The sequence below is a fragment of the Desmodus rotundus genome, chromosome 5 (genome assembly GCF_022682495.2).
Source record: "Desmodus rotundus isolate HL8 chromosome 5, HLdesRot8A.1, whole genome shotgun sequence".
Lineage (NCBI taxonomy): Eukaryota > Metazoa > Chordata > Mammalia > Chiroptera > Phyllostomidae > Desmodus > Desmodus rotundus.
In genome coordinates, this window is record NC_071391.1 from 2,009,975 (window position 1) to 2,034,388 (window position 24,414).

General features: G+C 55.7%; 1 protein-coding gene and 1 long non-coding RNA gene across 2 annotated transcripts; one reads left to right on the plus strand and one right to left on the minus strand.

Annotated features, from left to right (window-relative positions):
- The first annotated feature begins 21,900 nt into the window (after window positions 1-21,900).
- LOC112317180 (mas-related G-protein coupled receptor member B2-like) lies at window positions 21,901-23,812 on the plus strand. Its single transcript, XM_045183137.3, has 2 exons — window positions 21,901-21,965; window positions 22,852-23,812. Exon 2 carries the CDS (start codon window positions 22,898-22,900, stop codon window positions 23,810-23,812), a length of 915 nt encoding a protein of 304 aa, XP_045039072.2. The 5' UTR covers window positions 21,901-21,965; window positions 22,852-22,897.
- On the minus strand, window positions 21,949-24,007 carry LOC128781064 (uncharacterized). Its single transcript, XR_008426948.1, has 3 exons — window positions 23,913-24,007; window positions 23,730-23,804; window positions 21,949-22,022 (listed from the first exon to the last, which is right to left on the minus strand). It is a non-coding gene; the product is annotated as an uncharacterized lncRNA (long non-coding RNA).
- Window positions 24,008-24,414: the final 407 nt, after the last annotated feature.

Below are 24,414 nucleotides of genomic sequence, written 5' to 3' on the forward strand. Positions count from 1 at the left end.
CGTTTCGATGGTCCACAGAAAGAGGGGTGGGAGGCAGGGGTGGGGGTGATGGGTGCAGAAGGGGAGGGAGGAGGAGAAAGAACTTGGCACTTACAGAACAACTGTGGGGAGAGAAAGAACGGCCGTGGGAACAGAGCAGCCGAAGAACGTGTGTGCAGGACCCACAGACACGGTCTAGGGTGCGGGGACAGCCTGAGGGAGTGGGGGCCACTGGTGGGGCGCAAAGGGGGACAAGGATAGTAGCATAAATACTAAAACATAACTAAAAGTAATTTAGAATTATTGTTAGATATTTCTAAAAATGTTATTTAAATGTAGTTGTTATATTTCTTATTCATCAAGTTTATGATATATAGTAATTATTAATAATCATCTATGATTACATTACATTTAATGTAATGATTTGTGAATTACCTAGTTATAATTACTGAATTCAGTTTAGATAATGAGTCACTCTGATAACAACACTATCATTGGCGTTAAATGTCCCCATTATGGATTACCAAGGTCATTGCCACACAAGTCACAAGGAAGTCTGGGTCCCTGCACATGTCCTGCCAGTGAGCATGTGGCTGTCCCAGGCGCTGACAGGAAGGCCCATCGGGGTGCCTGGCTGGGTCACCCCTGGCCAGAAAGAGGGCTCAGGGACCTGCATCTGCCCCTCTGTGACCAGAAGGGCGGCCTGGGCAGCTGCATGTCACATCGGGTCTTGGTGGGTCCAGGGCAGGTCCTGCTGCTGCAGGACACGTGGTGGTTGGTGACATCCTTCCAGGCTGAAAGGGCCCGAGGCTCCTGGGACAAGAGCCAGAGATCTGGGACCAGGTCCTCTGATCAGAAGTGGGAGTGGCCCCTTGGCCCTAAGATGCCACAGGTGCGGGTCTCAGTGACCAGGCCTTGGTGCTCCCAGCAGGGAGAGCCACTGAGGGACAGAAGGATGGGAGGACAGAGGGCAGGCAGAAACAAGGGGTGGCCAGGCTGCAGACCCCAAAAGAGGGCTTGTCACAGAGGGTGGTGCCCTTTTCCTCTCTGAAGCTCAGGGATGGTCCACAGGGACCCAGGCTCTTGGGGACCAGGGCTAGGCGGTGACAACCTGTCACTCACAAGGAGGCCCAGCAGGACGGAGGTGCCCAGGCGGCTGCGGGTCCGATGTCCATCCCTGGACAGGCAGGGACAGACACAGAGGGCGGCCACGTCTCCTGTGAGTGCCAGTCCCAGGGCCCTGGCTGGGCGGGGGCTGCAGTCTGAAAGTGAGTGATGCCGACCAGCACCTGTGGTCCCAGCAGTTTCAGCGCCCACAGCTGTGTCTGCAGGCTGGTCCCATAGAGAGTGTGCGTTCAAGAGGGACGAAGGTGTCTGCAGGCAGGACACAGACCTACTTTCTCCCAGACCCTGGGCCCTGGGACAGCAGGTCAATGACTCCCGGCCTCCGGTGGGGGGGCACAGCCAATTGTGTGAAGCTGTGTTTCCAGGATTCTGTGCATTTTCCACGTGACAGAGATGGAACCCGTGAATGGGTGGATTGGATTGTGTGAGAAGTTCATTCCCAGGAGGCTGTGGTTTCCTGGGCAGCTTTGAACTTGAGATGGTGTGGACACAGTGCAGGTCATTGTGAACCAAATGATCTCACTTTCCTCTCTTCTTGTTTGTTCAATATGTCGTACTGATTATGCTGTCACAGTTGTCTCATTTCTCCACGTCACTCCCCTCTGCCCTGCGCCTCCCTCTGAAGGGTAAGTGGAGGCAGGCTGGCTTCAGCACCCAGGTGTCTGGGTTCCCACATCCTGGGAGGGCCTGATAACCAGTGTTCTCAGCCTTGAGCCTGGGTCTGAAAACGGTTCCCATAGCGTGAAGTGGGCTCGCGTGCACACAACTGTGTTATGTAATTCCTGCATCTTGCTGGCTGTGTCCCCTCTAGCACTTAAAGAGGTAGGGACTCCTGCTGAGGGCGATGACGATGAGAGACACGCAAGGGGACAGGGGCCACGGTGGTGCCACGCTGGGGAGCAGGGGCCTCCACATGACACGTGCAGATAGAGGCAGGGCTGGCAGCGTGGGTGGTCGCCCACCCGTGAATGAAGGAGGCCAGACATCCCAACGTCTCCGTGAATATTTCCCGTCTGCACGAATGCCATGGGCCTGCCTGGCCTTGAACGACGGCCACACACCCTCCCAGCCGCATCCCCCTCCCCACTGCCTCAGTTCAAGTCCATGGGTCCCACATATAAGTTCCTTGGCTTCTCCATTTCCTATGCTATTCTTAAGCTCCCCCTTTTGGGAGTTTGGGGAGGGGCTGAGGAAGGAGACAGGGCTGTGTGGACCACAGACCAGGGTGCTGGTGAGGGACGCCCCACCTGCTGACACCTGCAGCTGCCCCCCCACCGAGTTTGCTGCCCACAGGTTTCTGACAGACCAGAAAGTCCAGTATCATATCCACTTGGGTTCCCATGGGTGGGGCCTCCGTCTCCCTGGGCCTCACACGGTTTAAGTTTCCCCAGAAAATCTCCAGGGTCCGAGGGTGGACCCCCACAGTGTCTGCCATTGTCCAGCCAGAGTCTAGCTGTCCTGTCACTAGCTGTGTGGGTGGACGGCCCCAGGACCCCCGTGTGCAGAGGCTCGTTCCTGAATGTCCCCCAGCGTCCACTGAGTCAGGAGCAGACCGTCCACCCCACTGCCAGCGGGTCCCTGTCCTCACCACAGATGACCCACCGCGGACGTGTCTGTGGGAAGCACCGAGTGCCCGGAACCACAGGGATGCGCTCCTTCCGTTAACAACCGTGTGGGTTCCGCCAAAAGAGTCACATAGTGACCGCAGCCATCAGCATGCAGATCACTCCTGTCTCTCCCCACCACCCCATGCTGCCCCTTGGGGGTCACCACTTGCCCACCCACACCCTGACACCGGTGAGTGTCCTCTAACAGTGGAACCTCGAACAATAGGGTTCACCTTTGCGTGCCTCAGTTTACCTACCCGTACAACACAAATAGGAAGAACACTGAGGTGGGTGGAACCGTTTCCCTCAGGAACGTGGGGACACGTCCTGACCCCCTCTGTCTGTGACTGTGGCCTCATGTGAAGCCGGTGCAATTACTACGTGAGGTCACACTGGGCAGGGGAGCCCCACAATCCCAGGCTGGCGTCCTTACAAGAAGATGAGAGACAGGGAGACACCGGAGCAGGGCTGTGGCACAGACTGGATGATGTCACAGAAACTGAGAAACTCCTGGGGCCCCCAGAAGCTGGAGGAGGCAGGGGGGACCCCCCCCAGAGCGTCTGGATGGAGCGCAGCCCTCACACCACCTGGATTTCCGACCCCGGGGCTCCAGACGGGAGAAAACCCATTCTGCTGTCTAAGTGGCCACTCTGTGGTTTCTGGTCGCGGCCGGCGCAGGAAACCAACAAAGCCACAGTGTCATCAGCGAGCGCAGGTGAGTAACAGAAGTCAAGTGCAAAGACAAGGCCGTGTTCCTGGCTGTTACTCTGATTGAAGCTTGAAGACTCCACAGGGGCAGCTGCGTGAATGTGCCAGCCCTCTTGGCCTGGGGGCTCCATATGCCCGTGGCCCCAGCAGAGCACTGGCTGCTTACGTGTAGGGGAGGGGCCACAGAGGAAGTCACAGGAAACTGCGGTCCCCAAAGCAAGGTCCCAAATGCCTCATTTCCTTTCACCCTCTAGAGTTGAACCCAGAAAGGGGCTTCGGGTCACTGGGCGCTGTCCTAGGCACAGCACTTGTCACAGGAGCTCTACAATCACGTGTGTCTGACAAAAGTGGGCCCAGAAACTGGTGCACGGGCAGCTCCCAGCACCATCCCTAACCGAGGAGTGGCTCCCAGGTCCTGGTGGTGATAAAGGTGCCAGAACAGCGGGGACCCCCAGCCCCGGGTGCCCAAAGCCCCTTGGTTTTGGCTCCAGTCGGGTGATGGGAGGCCCTGCCTCACCTGTGTTGAACTCACCTGGCTTTGCTCACACACGGGTTAGAACAGCAGTGAGGTGCAGGGAACAAGGGGTAGACCAGTGCCTACTATTGTAACTGCTGAGGTCCCCATGGCTGAGTCAGAGCTCAGCACTGTGGCCTCTCTGGTGCCCCCCTTGGGGAGGCTGGTGGCTTCATAGGGGAAGATGCTGGGACCCTGGACCAGCCTCAGGCAGGTGGGAAGAGCTGAGCCCTGACACTGGGGACCCTTCCTGGGTGCCCCCACCCTCAGACCTCACATCCACGTGGGGTGGCCCCCTGAGCAGTGATTGTCAGGACGTGGCCTTGAGACCCTGTCCAGGTTCGGGAGGTCAGCACCCCCCCATGACAATCACACGTGACTCCAATGAACGCATCAGTAAACTAGGTCCCGGGTGCTGAGCTGAGATTCCCACCACAGTAACTATGGAGGGCACAACCCACACCCCGGACGTTCCTTGGGAGGCTCCATCATTCTTAACCTGAGGGCAGCTGGGGTATGTGAAGCTGTGGCTCCCTGGTCCCCTCAGCCCTGCCTCCCAGGGGAGAGGGGATGGAGATGGGGAAGGTGGGAGAAGGGCCTTCTTCACGTGGGTACTACCTGCCCCCACAGCCCACTTACCTAATGAAAAGCCATCTCCAACCTCCGGCCAAGATGGAGGCCTAGGCAGACACATGGTGCCTCCTCGCACAACCGAAGAAGGACAACAGCAAATGTAAAAGCAAAACACCACCAGACCTGACAGAGAATCGAACTGCGTGGAAGTCTGACCACCAAGGAGTTAAAGGGAAACCCTCACCCAGACTGGCAGGAGGTGGGGACATGGGCAGCCGGGCGGAGAGGACTTGTGGTGGGTGGTGCCTAGAGGGCCAGATGGCCCACATTCCCATGCAGATAAAGTGGGGGGACAACTGGGGAGGGAGACAGACCACACAGCCCAGGGTCCCAGCAGGGAAATAAAGCCTCAAACCTCTGACTGAAAACACCTGTGGGGGTTGCAGCTGCAGCAGGAGAGACTCCCAGCCTCAAGGAGAGTTGGCGGGAGAGACCCACAGGGTCCTAGAATGTACACAAGCCCACCCACCTGGGAATCAGTAATAGAAGGGCCCAATTTGCCTGAGGGTAGCAGAGGAAGTGACTGAAAGCAGCCGAGAGCCAAGGAGGTGGCATTGTTCCCTCTCGGACTCCTCCCCCACATACAGTGCCACTACTGAGTGACATGGTGGCCCTGCCCTGGGGACAACCTAAGGCTCCAGCCCTTACTACTAACAGGTGCACTGAGACCAAAAAAATGGCCCAAATGAAAGAAAAGACCAAAGCTCTAGAAAAAATACAACTAAGTGATGAAGAGATAGCCAACCTATCAGATGCACAGTTCAAAACACTGGTAATCAGGATGCTCCCAGAAATGGTTGAGTATGGTCAGAAAATTGAGGAAAAAGTGAAGGTTATGAAAACTGAAATAGAGGAAAATGTACAAGGAACCAACAGTGAAGGGAAGGAAACCGGGACTCAAATCAATGGTTTGGACCAGAAGGAAGAAAAACACATTCAACCAGAACAGAATGAAGAACCAAGAATTCAAAAAAAACGAGGAGAGACTGAGGAGCCTCCAGGACAACTTTAAAGTGCTCCAACATCCCAATCATAGGGTGCCGCAAAGAGAAGAGGAAGAGTAAGGACTTGAAAACTTAGTTTAAAATATAGTGAAGGAGAACTTCCCCAAACTGGCAAAGGAAATAGACTTCCAGGAAGCCCAGGAAGCCCAGAGAGGCCCGAAGAAGCTGGACCCAAGGAGGCACACAGCAATGCACATCATCTCTAAATTACCCAAGATCAACCATAAGGAGGGAATCGTAAAAGCAGCAGGAGAAAAGGACAGAGTTACCTACAAAGGAGTTCCCACAAGAGCAGAAGACTGTCAGCTGGTTTCTCACCAGAAACCTCACAGGCAAGAAGGGGCTGGAAAGGAACATTCAAAGTCATGAAAGGACCTGCATCCAAGATGACTCTACCCAGCAAAGCTTTCATTTAGAATGGAAGGGCAGGTAAAGTGTTTCTCAGATTACGTCAGGTTAAAGGAGTTCATCATCACCAAGCCCTTATCATATGAGATGAAATGTTGAAGAGACTTATCTAAGAAAAAGAAGATGAAAAATATGAACAGTAAAATTATAACAAACACAACTATCAACAACCAAGCTTCAAAAAATGCAAAACACTCCCGAACTAAGCAAACAACTAGAACAGGAAGGGAATCACAGAAATGGAGATCACATGGAGGGTTACCAGTGGGGACGGGGAGGGAGGGAATGGAGGAAAAGGTACAGGGAATAAGGAGCATGAATGGTAGGTAGAAAACAGACAGTGGGGGTAAGAATAGTGTAGCAAATGGAGAAGCCAAAGAACTTGTATGTACGACCCATGGACATGGACTCGGGGGGCGGGGAATGCAAGTGGGAGGGGCTGTGCAGGGCAGAAGGGAATGGGGGGGGATGGGACCATTATAATAGCATAATCAATAAAATATATTTTAAAAGATAGGAATGAATAAACACCATCCCCAAACAAGGAACTGACACTTACAGGGAATGACTTACATAGGAGATAAACATAAATGTAGAAGTTAAGCCGTTAACTGGGAGAAACCAAGAATCTAGTCCCAGAAGGTCAAGATCAAACCTTGGGGACACAGGGAGCTCAAATACTACCTGTGACAGAATGACACCAAAGTCCCCAGCCATGGGTATGGTCACAGGGTCCCCCATTGATCCCCCAGGGGAAGGTTGAAACTAGGTCCCCATTATGTCCTGTCCATCCCAGGGACCCCCCAGTACATGGCCTGAGGGTTTCAGTCCCAGCCACACACATCTCTGGGTAAGACGGTTTGGAGGCAGGAAGACCTTTGCTCTTCCTTGGGAGGTCTTCTTGGAATGACCAGTCCTTGAGGCCACTGTCCTGAAGAAGGTGTCCCTCCCTCTGGTTGGGGACGGCTCTAGCTGTTTCAGCTTTGAGCTGGTCGTGCTGAGAAAGAGTAAGCCAGGTCCCTGAGTCCCTTGGGTCTTCCCAAGGTCAGGTCAGGGCATGACATCTTTAAGACACTACCACCAGTTCACCTCATTCCTGGACAACACCCTGGGCTCTAAGGTTCTGTGGTAGCCGGGCTGGGACCTGCCCTGTGAGCCGACCCCTTGGCATCTGCTGTCTTCCTTTGGCCACAGACAGCCCATGGACACACCAGTCACCCTGAACAGGAAGTCCTGGTAGAGGTTGGCTTTCAGCTGGGACCCTAATGAGATAAAGTACCTTCACGTCCAGGGCCAGCCACAGCCCCGGGAAATTGGGCCTTTCACGAGGGTCCGTGGTGTGCACTAATGGGGCTCATGCAATATTAACCACCCGGAGCCGCCCCATCACACAGAAGCAGCTCTCTGAGTCCAAGTGCATCTGCCCTGCATTCCCGTGTGGGCTTCAGGGCAGAGACCACGCGGTTCTCCCCACGTGGCCTCCTGGGAGCAGCCTCCTTCAGCTCTCAGTGCCATTAGGTGTCTCAGCCAAGGTGCGGCCTGTATAAAAGGGGGGCTGCACCCTGCGAGTCCCCGGGTCCCTCCTCAGCCTTACTCAAGGCTGTTGTGAGGATTTCGTCCCTGCCAGCTGGGGTGACGGCCACACGTGGGAGGGCCTGCACCCCTGTCCCCAGGATTGCTGCAGGGTCCACCAGGCGGCACAGGCTTCCCAGAAGGGAGAAGGTGGGAAGGTAAGGAATCGGCATCACCCTGCCTGTGCTTCTCTGTGCCCTGCCTGTCCACATGCCCTCCCTTCCCGTGCAGGGGACCCTCGCTCCCTGGGTGCTCCCGAGCCTGAGTCTCGCGTTCTGAGGACCCATTGCCATGACCATGGACATTCGCCCACTGGGGCAGGGCTGTCCAGTCCCCGGGGAGACGGCTGAGGTGTGAGTGGTCTGGGTGGGCCTGGGACAGAGACCTGTTCTGGCTGGTTTCAGAATGAAGACCTGGGGGCTCCTGTCAGGGACACCTGGGAGGGGTAACTGAGTGATCTTAGCACCGCCCCCTGGGTCTGCTTAATTACAGAAAGTTCTTTTCCTCTCCCAAGGGCATTTTCTAAATATCTTTTGAAGAGACAGGAAGGGAGAGAAACATCACTTAGTTGCCTCCCGCACATTCTTGGACCCGAGACCAGGAATCTCACCCAGACCAGGGGTCGAACCCACAAACTAGGTAGGTGCCCCGACCAGGGATCCCACGTGCAGCCTGACGGCTTCAGGAGGACACCCCAACAGCTGAGCCTCACCCGCCATGAACAACTCTTCCACGTACATATACCACTACAATGACATAGGCTATGGCGACTACGACTACCACAGCTCCATCTATCTGCAGACCACCCAGGCTGTGAAGGTCATCGCCCCCCTCGGCGTCCTCATCTGCCTTGTGGGGCTGGTGGGCAACGGCCTCGTTCTCGGCCTCCTCGGGTTCTCGGTCAAGTGGGGGGAGTTCACCGTCTTCATCTTCCATTTGTCGTTGGCTGACTTCCTCTACCTTTCCTGTCAGACAGTGTTGTTCATCCAAATCATATTAGTTGCCTTTCACGACATCTGGTTTGATGTGAACTACGTGCTTGGGCTCACATACATTTCCTATTGGGTGGGGCTGGGTCTGCTGACCGCCATCAGCGTCGCACGCTGCCTGTCCGTCCTGCGCCCCATCTGGTGCAGACTGCACGCTCCCCGGCACGCGCCCGCTGTGGTGTGCGCCCTGATCTGGGTCTGCTCCGTCGCAATGAACGTACACCGTTACCTCGTCTGTTGGGTATATGAGTTCTTTAACTGGCGTCATTGTGATGTGCACATGTTTTTATGGCTTGTGTTTTCCTGTGTTCTTCTTTCTGTCACAGTGACGTGCATTGTGATTGTGCTGTTCAAGGTCAGGTGCAGCACCCAGCTCCGTCCTCCCCTCAGGTTTTACATCACCGTGCTGCTGACGGTCCTGTTTCTCCTGTGCGCCTTCCCCCTCGGCATTAATATGCACTTCCTGCATTACTCTCAGAGGTTCTACTGGCCGGATCTGCTCCTGCTGCTCGCCTCTGTGAACAGCAGCGCCAACCCTCTGGTCTACTACTTTGTGGGGAGAATCGGGGGGCGCAGGCGTGGGAAAAACTTACGGGAGGTTTTTCAGAAGGCCCTGGGGGAGGAGTCAGCCCTGAGAAGGGACAGTTCCAGTGGGGCTGTGAACAGTTCAGCGTGAGGAAGAGGAGGGACACAGTCAGCCCTGTGAAGTGGCCTCACTCTGCTCAGCAGGGGCTCTGCTCCTCCCCCTCCCAGCCCAGGAACCGCCTTTCACTCACCTGTGATCCAGTGCTGGGGCTCCAGGTCCCGGGTGAGCCCTTCCCATCATCCCTCTGGGTGGTCTGCTCTCTTTCGCTCCATCCTTGGAAGCTATTTATCTACACAATGAGGGCCACATCTCACCCAACGTGTGACAAGGTGACCAGGTCCCACATCCACAGGTGGATGGAATGTGGGCGCTTCACTCAGATGCTTGCCTGCTGTTTGCTACAATCACCCCAGGCCCTCACATAACAAGCCGGTCCCTCCTCTACCCCCTGTGCCGAGGCTCCACAATGTGAATAGACTCTGACAGGTGTCCTCGTCCCTTCTGTTGAGAGTGACATGTGAGGTGACAGGGAGGGAGAGGAGCACCTTTCAATGAGCAAGAGCTGAACGCTGGGGTGGGAGCCCAGCGCCCCTCCCCACTGAGTCCCTCTGCTGGGGGTGTCCTGGGTCTCCGTGGATGTGCGGGGTCTGCACCAGGGCAGAGGGCGGGGGCGGGGCCGGGCTGTGCGTGGTCTTGGGAACAACACACACTTGCCTTTCTGCACGTCAGACAAGGCTGTATCATCGGGTAACCTCCCTCTGCTCTGCAGTACCGGACACGGCTGTGGGACCACGAGGCTCGTCCCGAGGAGGGGTGGAGGGGGTGGAGGGGATGTTGCCATGTTACTTCTGTAAACGTTTGAATGCAGAGTCTCTCTGTCTCAGGAAACAGAGATTCCCCTGATGCGTCTGCTCCTGGGACCCCATTTCTGAAATAAAGTCTAGAAATAATCACCCTTCTCACCGGCTCTCTGCCCTTCCTGGTCTGGGTACCGTGGCCCGAACCCCCACATTCATGAGTGTTGGGCGGGGCTGAGGGCGGGTCCTGAGCCTGGAGACTCTGCTCTCAGGGAGGCCACGGGAATGAAGGGCCCATAAAGGACCATCATCACATCAGGCCTCAGGGATGAGCACACTGGTCACGTGGGCCAATCCCAGGAGCCCTGTCCTCTCCCTGAGCTCAGTGCAGCGCCTCCTTGTGGGAGTCTGCTGGAAACACCGCAGCCAGGGCCTCAGTGACAGACCCTCACTGTCCCTGTCCTGGGGGCTGGTGCCCAATACCTGGTGTCTCAGGGCAGGTGTCCTCTGAGGCCCCTCTCCTGCTTGTGCACAAGGCCATCCCCTCCCTGCATCCTCACACGGTCATCCCTCTGAGTCTCTGTGTCCTGATCTCTTCTGAGAAGGACCAGGCACTGCGGACTGGGCCCCACCCTGGTACCTCATGTCCACCGGGTCACCTGCAGAGCCCTGGGTCCTGACGTGGCTTTGCTCATGGGCACAGAGCGCTCGGGACCAGTCTCAGTCAAGTTCACTCTGTGAGAATGTCAGACTCCATGATCGACAGTGGGAGTGAGAGTCACGTATCCAGAAACCTGCGAGAGGTGGACTCCAAGTCCCCAAAAGTGCCTGCTTTTGACAAATGTGGGCACAAAATATCTCACGTCATCAAGTCCCCTTTGGAGCCCACCTGAAGGACTAGACACCTAACAGTCTACCCGACCCTGAGCCTCCCTGCCAGGTCCTGCCCCCACAGAGGACCACGTCCCTCAGAAAGAAAGGGGGGAAGCATCTCAGCCCAGAGGGCCAAGGACACGCTGTGTACACAGCATTTCCAGTAACTGTCCCCCCACCTGGAAAGGCTCCCGCCCCTCCCTGCTTGAGCCCGTGTCCGCCCAGCTCCAGCCAGAGGGAAGCGAGGGTGCGTCTGTCCCAATGGGACCAGTAAGGCGGCCGGTGAGAACCGGGGACTTGACTGTGAGTGGGGCGGAGGGGCTGGCTGTGCTCCAGGACCTGGTGGTCACTCCCCGAGATGGAGGCTGTGGGGGAGGCTAGAGCCCCTTATCATCTCCATTATTCAGAAGTGAGGGGTCCTCAACCCATGTTCCAGTGCGGGAGAGATAAGTCTCCATGAGATGTGGGTGTAAAAGCAGGGGGACCGAGACTGTGGAGGACAGAAACTGCTGGATTCCCAGGCAGTTCCTCTTAAAGGGCCCATGCACAGACTTAGTCAGAGTCACCTCCTCCCAGCTCCACAGCCAGGGCTGCCCAGTTGAAGGCACCAGGGAAACAGGTGGGGAGGAACTCAATGGTCCGGCATCAGGGCAAGAGCTGGGGGGCAGCTATGTTCCAGACAGAAGAGCTGGCAGAGGCCATGGGTCCTTTGCTGAGCCCTGCCCTGATATACTAGGCAGGCAGGTGCTGTGTCTGGGACTCCATCCACCTGGCTCTCACTCTTTGCCCCATCCTGGCAATTCCCTGAGGCCCTGCCCCCCCAACATTCAGGCCCACCCAGCTGTTTCCAATTGCTCCAGGCCCAGCAGTAGCAGCAGCCAGCCTTGGCTCACAGTTTGGCCTGGCCTGGACCCCTCCAAGCCCAGCACAAGGGGCTGCCCTGTGCAGATCACTCTGTAGCCAGTGCTGTGTGACCCTGGGCAGAACACAGGTGGTGGCTGACTGTGGACCTGCCAGCAGCAATCAAGGCTAAACTACAACAGGAGGGGTACACAGCCCACACAGGGGTGCCCCTCGAGTATGCCACTTGGGTGATAGAGGAGGCCCTGCCACTGGACCCTACGGGACACCTAGTACAGTAAGCCACTCTATCAAGCCTGGGAGACGTAGCTGCTCCACCTAATACATAAAAACAGGCACAGGGAGGCTGCCAAATCTGGAGACAAGAACACGGCCCAAGTGAAAGAACAGAGGAAAACTCCGGAAAAAGATCTCACCAGAGGGGAGATAAGCAATCGATCAGATGCAGAGTTCGAAACACTGGTTACAAGGATGCTCAAGGAACTTAGGGAGGACCTCAGCAGCATGAAAAAGACATAGTCTGAAAGGAAGGAGACACTAATTGAAAGAGAAAACAATTTACAGGGAATCAAGTAGAGTGGAGGAAGCTGAGAATCAAATCAGCGATGGGGAACGTAAGGCAGTAAAACACAAAACAGCAGAGAAACAATAAGAGCAGCAGGAGAAAAAAAGAATTGAAATAAGGAGGGTAGTGTCAGCAGTCTGTGCTACAACTTCAGGCAAACCAGCACTCGCCTCATGGGGGCGCCAGAAGGAGAATAGAAAGAGCAAGAGATTGGAAATGTAGTTGAAAACATAACGAAAGCCATCTTTCCTAAGGTGGTGAAGGATACAGACGTGAGAGTCCAGGAAGCACAGAGAGTCCCACCCAAGATGGACCAAAGGGGACCCACCCCCCCGACACATCATAATCAACATGCCAAAGGGTGAAGACAAAGAGAGAATCTTAAAAGCAGCGAGAGAAAAGCAGTTAATGACCTACAAGGGAGGCCCCAAAAGTCTTGTCAGCTGATTTCTCAAGAGAAACTTTGTGGGCTAGGGGATTGTCAGAAATATTGAAAGTGATCAAAAGTGAAGACCCCCCCCCACCAAGACCCCTCTACCCAGCAAAGCCATCACTCACAACTGCAGGCAGATGATGAGCTTCTCAGAGAAGAAGGAGCTGAAGGAGTCCATCCTCACCCAACCAGTGCCCTGTGAAACGGGAAAGGGTCTACTGTAGATCAAAACTAGGACCAATAGGGTGGCAATGTCATCCTAGCCATCAGCACCTGAACCCAAAAGACAAAGTAAACAAGCAGAACAGACAAAACCCATAGATGCAGAGGACGTTTCGATGGTCCACAGAAAGAGGGGTGGGAGGCAGGGGTGGGGGTGATGGGTGCAGAAGGGGAGGGAGGAGGAGAAAGAACTTGGCACTTACAGAACAACTGTGGGGAGGGAAAGAACGGCCGTGGGAACAGAGCAGCCGAAGAACGTGTGTGCAGGACCCACAGACACGGTCTAGGGTGCGGGGACAGCCTGAGGGAGTGGGGGCCACTGGTGGGGCGCAAAGGGGGACAAGGATAGTAGCATAAATACTAAAACATAACTAAAAGTAATTTAGAATTATTGTTAGAAATTTCTAAAAATGTTATTTAAATGTAGTTGTTATATTTCTTATTCATCAAGTTTATGATATATAGTAATTATTAATAACAATCATCTATGATTACATTACATTTAATGTAATGATTTGTGAATTACCTAGTTATAATTACTGAAGTCAGTTTAGATAATGAGTCACTCTGATAACAACACTATCATTGGCGTTAAATGTCCCCATTATGGATTACCAAGGTCATTGCCACACAAGTCACAAGGAAGTCTGGGTCCCTGCACATGTCCTGCCAGTGAGCATGTGGCTGTCCCAGGCGCTGACAGGAAGGCCCATCGGGGTGCCTGGCTGGGTCACCCCTGGCCAGAAAGAGGGCTCAGGGACCTGGGTCTGCCCCTCTGTGACCAGAAGGGCGGCCTGGGCAGCTGCATGTCACATCGGGTCTTGGTGGGTCCAGGGCAGGTCCTGCTGCTGCAGGAGACGTTGTGGTTGGTGACGTCCTTCCAGGCTGAAAGGGCCCGGGGCTCCTGGGACAAGAGCCAGAGATCTGGGACCAGGTCCTCTGATCAGAAGGGGGAGTGGCCCCTTGGCCCTAAGATGCCACAGGTGCGGGTCTCAGTAACCAGGCCTTGGTGCTCCCAGCAGGGAGAGCCACTGAGGGACAGAAGGATGGGAGGACAGAGGGCAGGCAGAAACAAGGGGTGGCCAGGCTGCAGGCCCTAAAAGAGGGCTTGTCACAGAGGGTGGTGCCCTTTTCCTCTCTGAAGCTCAGGGATGGTCCACAGGGACCCAGGCTCTTGGGGAACAGGGCTAGGCGGTGACAACCTGTCACTCACAAGGAGGCCCAGCAGGACGGAGGTGCCCAGGCGGCTGCGGGTCCGATGTCCATCCCTGGACAGGCAGGGACAGACACAGAGGGCGGCCGCGTCTCCTGTGAGTGCCAGTCCGAGGACCCTGGCTGGGCGGGGGCTGCAGTGTGAAAGTGAGTGATGCCGACCAGCACCTGTGGTCCCAGCAGTTTCAGCGCCCACAGCTGTGTCTGCAGGCTGGTCCCATAGAGAGTGTGCGTTCAAGAGGGACGAAAGTGTCTGCAGGCAGGACACAGAGCTACTTTCTCCCAGACCCTGGGCCCTGGGACAGCCGGTGAATGACTCCCGGTCTCCGGGGTGAGGGGACCACAGCTGATTGTGTGAAGCTGTGTTCCCAGGATTCTGTGCATTTTCCACGTGACAGAGATGGAACCAGTGAATGGGTGGATTGGATTGTGTGAGAAGTTCATTCCCAGGAGGCTGTGGTTTCCTGGGCAGCTTTGAACTTGAGATGGTGTGGACACAGTGCAGGTCATTGTGAACCAAATGATCTCACTTTCCTCTCTTCTTGTTTGTTCAATATATCGTACTGATTATGCTGTCACGGTTGTTCCATTTCTCCACGTCACTCCCCTCTGCCCTGCGCCTCCCTCTGATGGGTAAGTGGAGGCAGGCTGGCTTCAGCACCCAGGTGTCTGGGTTCCCACAGCCTGGGAGGGCCTGATAACCAGTGTTCTCAGCCTTGAGCCTGGGTCTGAAAACGGTTCCCATAACGTGAAGTGGGCTCGCGTGCACACAACTGTGTTATGTAATTCCTGCATCTTGCCGGCTGTGTCCCCTCTAGCACTTAAAGAGGTAGGGCTCCTGCTGGGGGCGATGACGATGAGAGACACGCAAGGGGACAGGGGCCACGGTGGTGCCACGCTGGGGAGCAGGGGCCTCCACATGACACGTGCAGATAGAGGCAGGGCTGGCAGCGTGGGTGGTCGCCCACCCGTGAATGAAGGAGGCCAGACATCCCAACGTCTCCGTGAATATTTCCCGTCTGCACGTGGGCCTGCCTGGCCTTGAACGACGGCCACACACCCTCCCAGCCGCATCCCCCTTCCTGCTACCTCATTTAAGTCTATGGGTCTCACATATAAGTTCCTTGGCTTCTCCATTTCCTATGCTATTCTTAAGCTCCCCCTTTTGGGAGTTTGGGGAGGGGCTGAGGAAGGAGACAGGGCTGTGTGGACCACAGACCAGGGTGCTGGTGAGGGACGCCCCACCTGCTGACACCTGCAGCTGCCCCCCCACCGAGTTTGCTGCCCACAGGTTTCTGACAGACCAGAAAGTCCAGTATCATATCCACTTGGGTTCCCATGGGTGGGGCCTCCGTCTCCCTGGGCCTCACACGGTTTAAGTTTCCCCAGAAAATCTCCAGGGTCCGAGGGTGGCCCCCCACAGTGGCTGCCATTGTCCAGCCAGAGTCTAGCTGTCCTGTCACTAGTCGTGTGGGTAGACGGCCCCAGGACCCCCGTGTGCAGAGGCTCGTTCCTGAACGTCTCCCAGCGTCCACTGAGTCAGGAGCAGACCGTCCACCCCACTGCCAGCGGGTCTCTGTCCTCACCACAGATGACCCGCCGCGGACGTGTCTGTGGGAAGCACCGAGTGCCTGGAACCACAGGGATGCGCTCCTTCCGTTAACAACCGTGTGGGTTCCGCCAAAAGAGTCACATAGTGACCGCAGCCATCAGCATGCAGATCACTCCTGTCTCTCCCCACCACCCCATGCTGCCCCTTGGGGGTCACCACTTGCCCACCCACACCCTGACACCGGTGAGTGTCCTCTAACAGTGGAACCTCGAACAATAGGGTTCACCTTTGCGTGCCTCAGTTTACCTACCCGTACAACACAAATAGGAAGAACACTGAGGTGGGTGGGACTGTGTCCCTCAGGAACGTGGGGACACGTCCTGACCCCCTCTGTCTGTGACTGTGGCCTCATGTGAAGCCGGTGCAATTACTACGTGAGGTCACACTGGGCAGGGGAGCCCCACAATCCCAGGCTGGCGTCCTTACAAGAAGATGAGAGACAGGGAGACACCGGAGCAGGGCTGTGGCACAGACTGGATGATGTCACGTAAACTGAGAAACGCCTGGGGCCCCCAGAAGCTGGAGGCGGCAGGGGGGACCCCCCCAGAGCGTCTGGATGGAGTGCAGCCCTCACACCACCTGGATTTCCGACCCCGGGGCTCCAGACGGGAGAAAACCCTTCTGCTGTCTAAGTGGCCACTCTGTGGTTTCTGGTCGCGGCCGGCGCAGGAAACCAACAAAGCCACAGTGTCATCAGCGAGCGCAGGTGAGTAACACAGGCCAAGGGCCAAGTGCAAAGACAAGGCCGTGTTCCTGGCTGTTACTCTGATTGAAGCTTGAAGACTCCACAGGGGCAGCTGCGTGAACGTGCCAGCCCTCTTGGCCTGGGGGCTCCATATGCCCGTGGCCCCAGCAGAGCATTGGCTACTTACATGCAGGGGAGGGGCCACAGAGGAAGTCACAGGAAACTGCGGTCCCCAAAGCAAGGTCCCAAATGCCTCATTTCCTTTCACCCTCTACAGTTGAACCCAGAAAGGGGTCTCGGGTCACTGGGCGCTGTCCTAGGCATGGCACCTGTCACACGGGCTCTACAATCACGTGTGTCTGACAAAAGTGGGCCCAGAAACTGGTGCACGGGCAGCTCCCAGCACCATCCCTAACCGAGGAGCGGCTCCCAGGTCCTGGTGGTGATAAAGGTGCCAGAACATCTGGGACCCCCGGGCCGGGGTGCCCACCGCCCCTTGGTTTTGGCTCCAGTCGGGTGATGGGAGGCCCTGCCTCACCTGTGTTGAACTCACCTGGCTTTGCTCACACACGGGTTAGAACAGCACTGAGGTGCAGGGAACAAGGGGTAGACCAGTGCCTACTATTGTAACTGCTGAGGTCCCCATGGCTGAGTCAGAGCTCAGCACTGTGGCCTCTCTGGCGCCCCCTTGGGGAGGCTGGTGGCTTCACAGGGGAACTTGCTGGGACCCTGGATCAGCCTCAGGCAGGTGGGAAGAGCTGAGCCCTGACACTGGGGACCCTTCCTGGGTGCCCCCACCCTCAGACCTCACATCCACGTGGGGTGGCCCCCTGAGCAGTGATTGTCAGGACGTGGCCTTGAGACCCAGTCCAGGTTTGGGAGGTCAGCGCCACCCCCCATGACAATCACACGTGACTCCAATGAACTAATCAGTAAACGAGGTCCCGGGTGCTGAGCTGAGATTCCCACCACAGTAACTATGGAGGGCACAACCCACACCCCGGACGTTCCTTGGGAGGCTCCATCATTCTTAACCTGAGGGCAGCTGGGGTATGTGAAGCTGTGGCTCCCTGGTCCCCTCAGCCCTGCCTCCCAGGGGAGAGGGGATGGAGATGGGGAAGGTGGGAGAAGGGCCTTCTTCACGTGGGTACTACCTGCCCCCACAGCCCACTTACCTAATGAAAAGCCATCTCCAACCTCCGGCCAAGATGGAGGCCTAGGCAGACACATGGTGCCTCCTCGCACAACCGAAGAAGGACAACAGCAAATGTAAAAGCAAAACACCACCAGACCTGACAGAGAATCGAACTGCGTGGAAGTCTGACCACCAAGGAGTTAAAGGGAAACCCTCACCCAGACTGGCAGGAGGTGGGGACATGGGCAGCCGGGCGGAGAGGACTTGTGGTGGGTGGTGCCTAGAGGGCCAGATGGCCCACATTCCCATGCAGATAAAGTGGGGGGACAACTGGGGAGGGAGACAGACCACACAGCCCAGGGTCCCAGCAGGGAAATAAAGCCTCAAACCTCTGACTGAAAACACCTGTGGGGGATGCAGCTGCAGCAGGAGAGACTCCCAGCCTCAAGGAGAGTTGGCGGGAGAGACCCACAGGGTCCTAGAATGTACACAAGCCCACCCACCTGGGAATCAGTAATAGAAGGGCCCAATTTGCCTGAGGGTAGCAGAGGAAGTGACTGAAAGCAGCCGAGAGCCAAGGAGGTGGCATTGTTCCCTCTCGGACCCCCCCCACACATACAGTGCCACTACTGAGTGACATGGTGGCCCTGCCCTGGGGACAACCTAAGGCTCCAGCCCTTACTACTAACAGGTGCACTGAGACCAAAAAAATGGCCCAAATGAAAGAAAAGACCAAAGCTCTAGAAAAAATACAACTAAGTGATGAAGAGATAGCCAACCTATCAGATGCACAGTTCAAAACACTGGTAATCAGGATGCTCCCAGAAATGGTTGAGTATGGTCAGAAAATTGAGGAAAAAGTGAAGGTTATGAAAACTGAAATAGAGGAAAATGTACAAGGAACCAACAGTGAAGGGAAGGAAACCGGGACTCAAATCAATGGTTTGGACCAGAAGGAAGAAAAACACATTCAACCAGAACAGAATGAAGAACCAAGAATTCAAAAAAAACGAGGAGAGACTGAGGAGCCTCCAGGACAACTTTAAAGTGCTCCAACATCCCAATCATAGGGTGCTGCAAAGAGAAGAGGAAGAGTAAGGACTTGAAAACTTAGTTTAAAATATAGTGAAGGAGAACTTCCCCAAACTGGCAAAGGAAATAGACTTCCAGGAAGCCCAGAGAGGCCCGAAGAAGCTGGACCCAAGGAGGCACACAGCAATGCACATCATCTCTAAATTACCCAAGATCAACCATAAAGAGGGAATCGTAAAAGCAGCAGGAGAAAAGGACAGAGTTACCTACAAAGGAGTTCCCACAAGAGCAGAAGACTGTCAGCTGGTTTCTCACCAGAAACCTCACAGGCAAGAAGGGGCTGGAAAGGAACATTCAAAGTCATGAAAGGACCTGCATCCAAGATGACTCTACCCAGCAAAGCTTTCATTTAGAATGGAAGGGCAGGTAAAGTGTTTCTCAGATTACGTCAGGTTAAAGGAGTTCATCATCACCAAGCCCTTATCATATGAGATGAAATGTTGAAGAGACTTATCTAAGAAAAAGAAGATGAAAAATATGAACAGTAAAATCATAATAAACTCACAACTATCAACAACCAAACTTCAAAAAACAATAACGAACTAAGCAAACAACTAGAACAGGAAGGGAATCACAGGAATGGAGATCACATGGAGGGTTATCAGTGGGGAAGGGGAGGGAGGGAAATGGGGGAACAGGTACAGGGAATAAGGAGCATGAATGGTAGGTAGAAAACAGACAGTGGGGGTAAGAATAGTGTAGGAAATGGAGAGGCCAAAGAACTTGTATGTACGACCCATGGACATGGACTCGGGGGGGAATGCAGGTGGGAGGGGCTGTGCAGGGCAGAGGGGAATGGGGGGGGATGGGACCATTATAATAGCATAATCAATAAAATATATTTTAAAAGATAGGAATGAATAAACACCGTCCCCAAACAAGGAACTGACACTTACAGGGAATGACTTACATAGGAGATAAACATAAATGTAGAAGTTAAGCCGTTAACTGGGAGAAACCAAGAATCTAGTCCCAGAAGGTCAAGATCAAACCTTGGGGACACAGGGAGCTCAAATACTACCTGTGACAGAATGACACCAAAGTCCCCAGCCATGGGCATGGTCACAGGGCCCCCCAATGATCCCCCTGGAGGAAGGTTGAAAGCAGGTCCCCATTATGTCCTGTCCATCCCAGGGACCCCCCAGTACATGGCCTGAGGGTTTCAGTCCCAGCCACACACTCTCTGGGTAAGACGGTTTAGAGGCAGGAAGACCTTTGCTCTTCCTTGGGGGGTCTTCTTGGAATGACCAGTCCTCGAGGCCACTGTCCTGAAGAAGGAGTCCCTCCCTCTGGTTGGGGACAGCTCTAGCTGTTTCAGCTTCGAGCTGGGCGTGCTGAGAAGGAGTAAGCCAGGTCCCTGAGTCCCTTGGGTCTTCCCATTTTCAGGTCAGGGGATGACATCTTTAAGACACTACCACCAGTTCACGTCATTCCTGGACAACCCCCTGGGGTCTAAGGTTCTGTGGTAGCCGGGCTGGGACCTGCTCTGTGAGCCGACCCCTTGGCACCTGCTGTCTTCCTTCGGCCACAGATAGTCTGTGGACACACCAGCCACCTCGAACAGGAAGTCCTGGTAGAGGTTGGCTTTCAGCTGGGACCCTAATGAGATAAAGTACCTTCACGCCCAGGGCCAGCCACAGCCCCGGGAAATTGGGCCTTTCACGAGGGTCCGTGATGTGCACTAATGGGGCTCATGCAATATTAACCACCCGGAGCCGCCCCGTCACACAGAAGCAGCTCTCTGAGTCCAAGTGCATCTGCCCTGCATTCCCGTGTGGGCTTCAGGGCAGAGACCACGCGGTTCTCCCCACGTGGCCTCCTGGGAGCAGCCTCCTTCAGCTCTCAGTGCCATTAGGTGTCTCAGCCAAGGTGTGGCCTGTATAAAAGGGGGGCTGCACCCTGCGAGTCCCCGGGTCCCTCCTCGGCCTTACTCAAGGCTGTTGTGAGGATTTCATCCCTGCCAGCTGGGGTGACCGCCACACGTGGGAGGGCCTGCACCCCTGTCCCCAGGATTGCTGCAGGGTCCACCAGGCGGCACAGGCTTCCCAGAAGGGAGAAGGTGGGAAGGTAAGGAATCGGCATCACCCTGCCTGTGCTTCTCTGTGCCCTGCCTGTCCACATGCCCTCCCTTCCCGTGCAGGGGACCCTCGCTCCCTGGGTGCTCCCTAGCCTGAGTCTCACGTTCTGAGGACCCATTGCCATGACCATGGACATTCGCCCACTGGGGCAGGGCTGTCCAGTCCCCGGGGAGACGGCTGAGGTGTGAGTGGTCTGGGTGGGCCTGGGACAGAGACCTGTTCTGGCTGGTTTCAGAATGAAGACCTGGGGGCTCCTGTCAGGGACACCTGGGAGGGGTAACTGAGTAATTTAGCACCGCCCCCTGGGTCTGCTTAATTACAGAAAGTTCTTTATCCTCTCCCAAGGGCATTTTTTAAATTTCTTTTTGAAGAGACAGGACAGGAGAGGGAGGAAGGGAGAGAAACATCACTTCATTGCCTCCCGCACATTCTTGGACCCGAGACCAGGAATCACACCCAGACCAGGGGTCAAACCCACAAACTAGGTAGGTGCCCCAGCCAGGGATCCCACGTGCAGCCTGTCGGCTCAGGAGGACACCCCAACAGCTGAGCCTCACCCGCCAGGGTCTGACCTGCACACTGACGGGGTCTGACGCCGCCCCTCCTCCTCCCTCAGAACAAGCTCCGCAGACACAGTGCTGTTCTGACCCTGCTGCCTGCTCGCCGTCCACACACCCTGCTCTGTGCCTGTCACCCTGTGCGCGCCAGCTGCCTCTTGTCCTTACAGACGTGCAGCTTCGGGATGTGGACATGTTATGGCGGGATGGGGAAATGATGCGGAGTGTTTCTGATGCACATTCTCCACGGGCGGTGTCAGCCCCAAAGGGGCAAAAATTGGTTTAGGAGGCAGAGCAAAAAACAGACTCTTTTCTCTACATGGAGCACAAACTACACATAACATGGAAACACATACACAGTACTTGTTTGGTATTCATAGATCCAATGAGAACAATTAGAAAGAACATCTACAAAGTCTTCCTGGGTGGGCCACCATCACCACCACCACCACCACCACCACCACCACCACCACCACCACCGTCACCATCACTGTTAAAAAGCTTAAGAACCATGCTTCAGACTTAACTCCCAAGAGATCATGACCACGGGGTGACCTTCTTCAACCCTGACCCCCTCCTAGGTCCCCTCAGGGTCCACTGGTCTGTGGCCATTGGCTCCCCCGAGGGACTTGCACTGTGACACTCTCCTGAAGAAGGTTCCAGAGGTCCCAGGGCCATTTCTGTCTCTGTTGGAGCCACAGAGCTGCCACCTCCCAAGGTGAGTCTGGTGCCTCCCGTCCTGTCATGTCTGTCACTGAGAGTCCCGTGCACCCACCTGGGAAAAAGGACATTGTAGTGATAAACCAGGAGCTGCGTTACTCTGTACATCAGTGAGCAGACTTGCCCAGGAGCAGCTGCAACCAGACTGCCTCCTGGGCTCACTTCCCTTGTCACCTGCCCTCGAGGCCCCTCAGTCTCCCTGCAGGGCCACCTGGGGGCCCCATGCTGACGGATCAACTCTCCAGCACAGGGGACGCTTCCACTGCGTCTACTTTCTTGTCACTGAGAGTGAGGAGGGCTCCCTGCTCCATGTGTCATCTCACATCCTCTATGGTTCCGAGTCCAACTGAGGGCAGGTGGTGCATGACCCTGTCTTGGCCCCCGGGAGGGTGGGGGGGGGTGGGGAGGGTGGGGCTGCCTCTCTGCTCAGGCCCCAGTGGGACGTCACTGTCCCTGCCTCATTGCACTAAAGCCCCAATCCCCGGGCATCGTTTTCTATCTTCCCGATCACGTTGCAGAGACCCACCCCTGTTCCTCCTGTTCCCGGGTACATCTCCCCCAGCTGTGCGTGACCCCCACCCAGTAGGATCCCTGTCCCTGTCACATGACTGTGGAGGCCTCCCAGTAGGTCATGGTCTGGGGTCGTTAAAGGCTCCTGCACATGCCACGGCCTCCTTCCCTTCCCCCTGTGTGTTCCACCGTCTGTGCCCTGAGAACCTGTGGTCCGGGAACATGGGGCGCAGGACTCCTCTGCTCCCTCTGCGTCATCTGGCATCGTGGAATTTTAGACGAACACAGAGCTTGTGAGGGGAGGGGGGCAGGAGAAGCTGGGCCCATGCTCTTGTCGTCTCACTGTCTTGTGAGTTTGAATCATTACTTCACAGAAGGTCCTGGCTCTGCGCACGCCCTCAGCACGTAGCCGTGGCCACCATGGAAAACTATTCCACTTACGAGGACAACTACTACAGTTTCTATCCGGAGACCACCCAGGCTGTGAAGGTCATCGCTCCGCTCGGCATCCTCATCTGCCTCGGGGGGCTGGTGGGCAACGGCCTCGTTCTCGGCCTCCTCGGGTTCTCGGTCAAGTGGGGGGAGTTCACCGTCTTCATCTTCCATTTGTCGTTGGCTGACTTCCTCTACCTTTCCTGTCAGACAGTGTTGTTCATCCAAATAATATTAGCTGCCTTTCACGACATCTGGTTTGATGTGAGCTACGTGCTTGGACTCACAGACATTTCCTACACGGTGGGGCTGTGGCTGCTGACCACGATCAGCGTCACACGCTGCCTGTCCGTCCTGCGCCCCATCTGGTGCAGACTGCACGCTCCCCGGCACGCGCCCGCTGTGGTGTGCGCCCTGATCTGGGTCAGCTCCGTCTCAGTGAATGTACACCATTTCCTTGTCTGTTGGGTAGGCAAATTCAGTAACGGGCATTCTTGTGCCGTGTACATGTTAATATATTCTGTGTGTTCCTGCGTTCTCTTCTCAGTAACAGTCATGTGCATTCTGATTGTGCTGTTCAAGGTCAGGAGCAGGGCCCAGCTCCGTCCTCCCCTCAAGCTGTACATCACCGTGCTGCTGACGGTCCTGTTTCTCCTGTTCGCCTTCCCCCTCGGCATTTATGTGTTCTTCCTGCGTTACACTGAGGTCTTCTATTTGCCCAATATTCTGCTGCTGCTTGCCTGTGTGAACAGCAGCGCCAACCCTCTGGTCTACTACTTTGTTGGGAGAATCGGGGGGTGCAGGCGTGGGAAAAACTTACAGGAAGTTTTTCAGAAGGCTCTGGGGGAGGAGTCAGCCCTGAGAAGGGACAGTTCCAGCGGGGCTGTGAACAGTTCTGCGTGAGGAAGAGGAGGGACACAGTCAGCCCTGTGAAGTGACCTCACTCTGCTCAGCAGGGGCTCTGCTCCTCCCCCTCCCAGCCCGGGAACCGCCTTTCCCTCACCTGTGATCCAGTGCTGGGGCTCCTGGTCCCTGGTGAGCCCTTCCCATCATCCCTCTGGGTGGTCTGCTCTCTTTCCCTCCATCCTTGGAAGCTATTTATCTACACAATGAGGGCCACATCTCACCCAATGTGTGACAAGGTGACCAGGTCCCACATCCACAGGTGGATGGAGTGTGGGCGCTTGACTCAGATGCTTGCCTGCTGTTTGCTACAATCACCCCAGGCCCTGGCATAACAAGCCGGTCCCTCCTCCACCCCCTGTGCTGAGGCTCCTCAATGTGAATAGACTCTGACAGGTGTCCTCATCCCTCCTGTTGAGAGTGACATGTGAGGTGACAGGGAGGGAGAGGACCACCTTTCAATGAGCAAGTGCTGAACGCTAGGGTGGGAGCCCAGCACCCTTCCCCACTCAGTCCCTCTGCTGGGAGTATCCTGGGTCCCCGTGGACGTGCGGGGCCTGCACCAGGGCAGAGGGCGGGGGCAAGGCCGGGCTGTGCGTGGT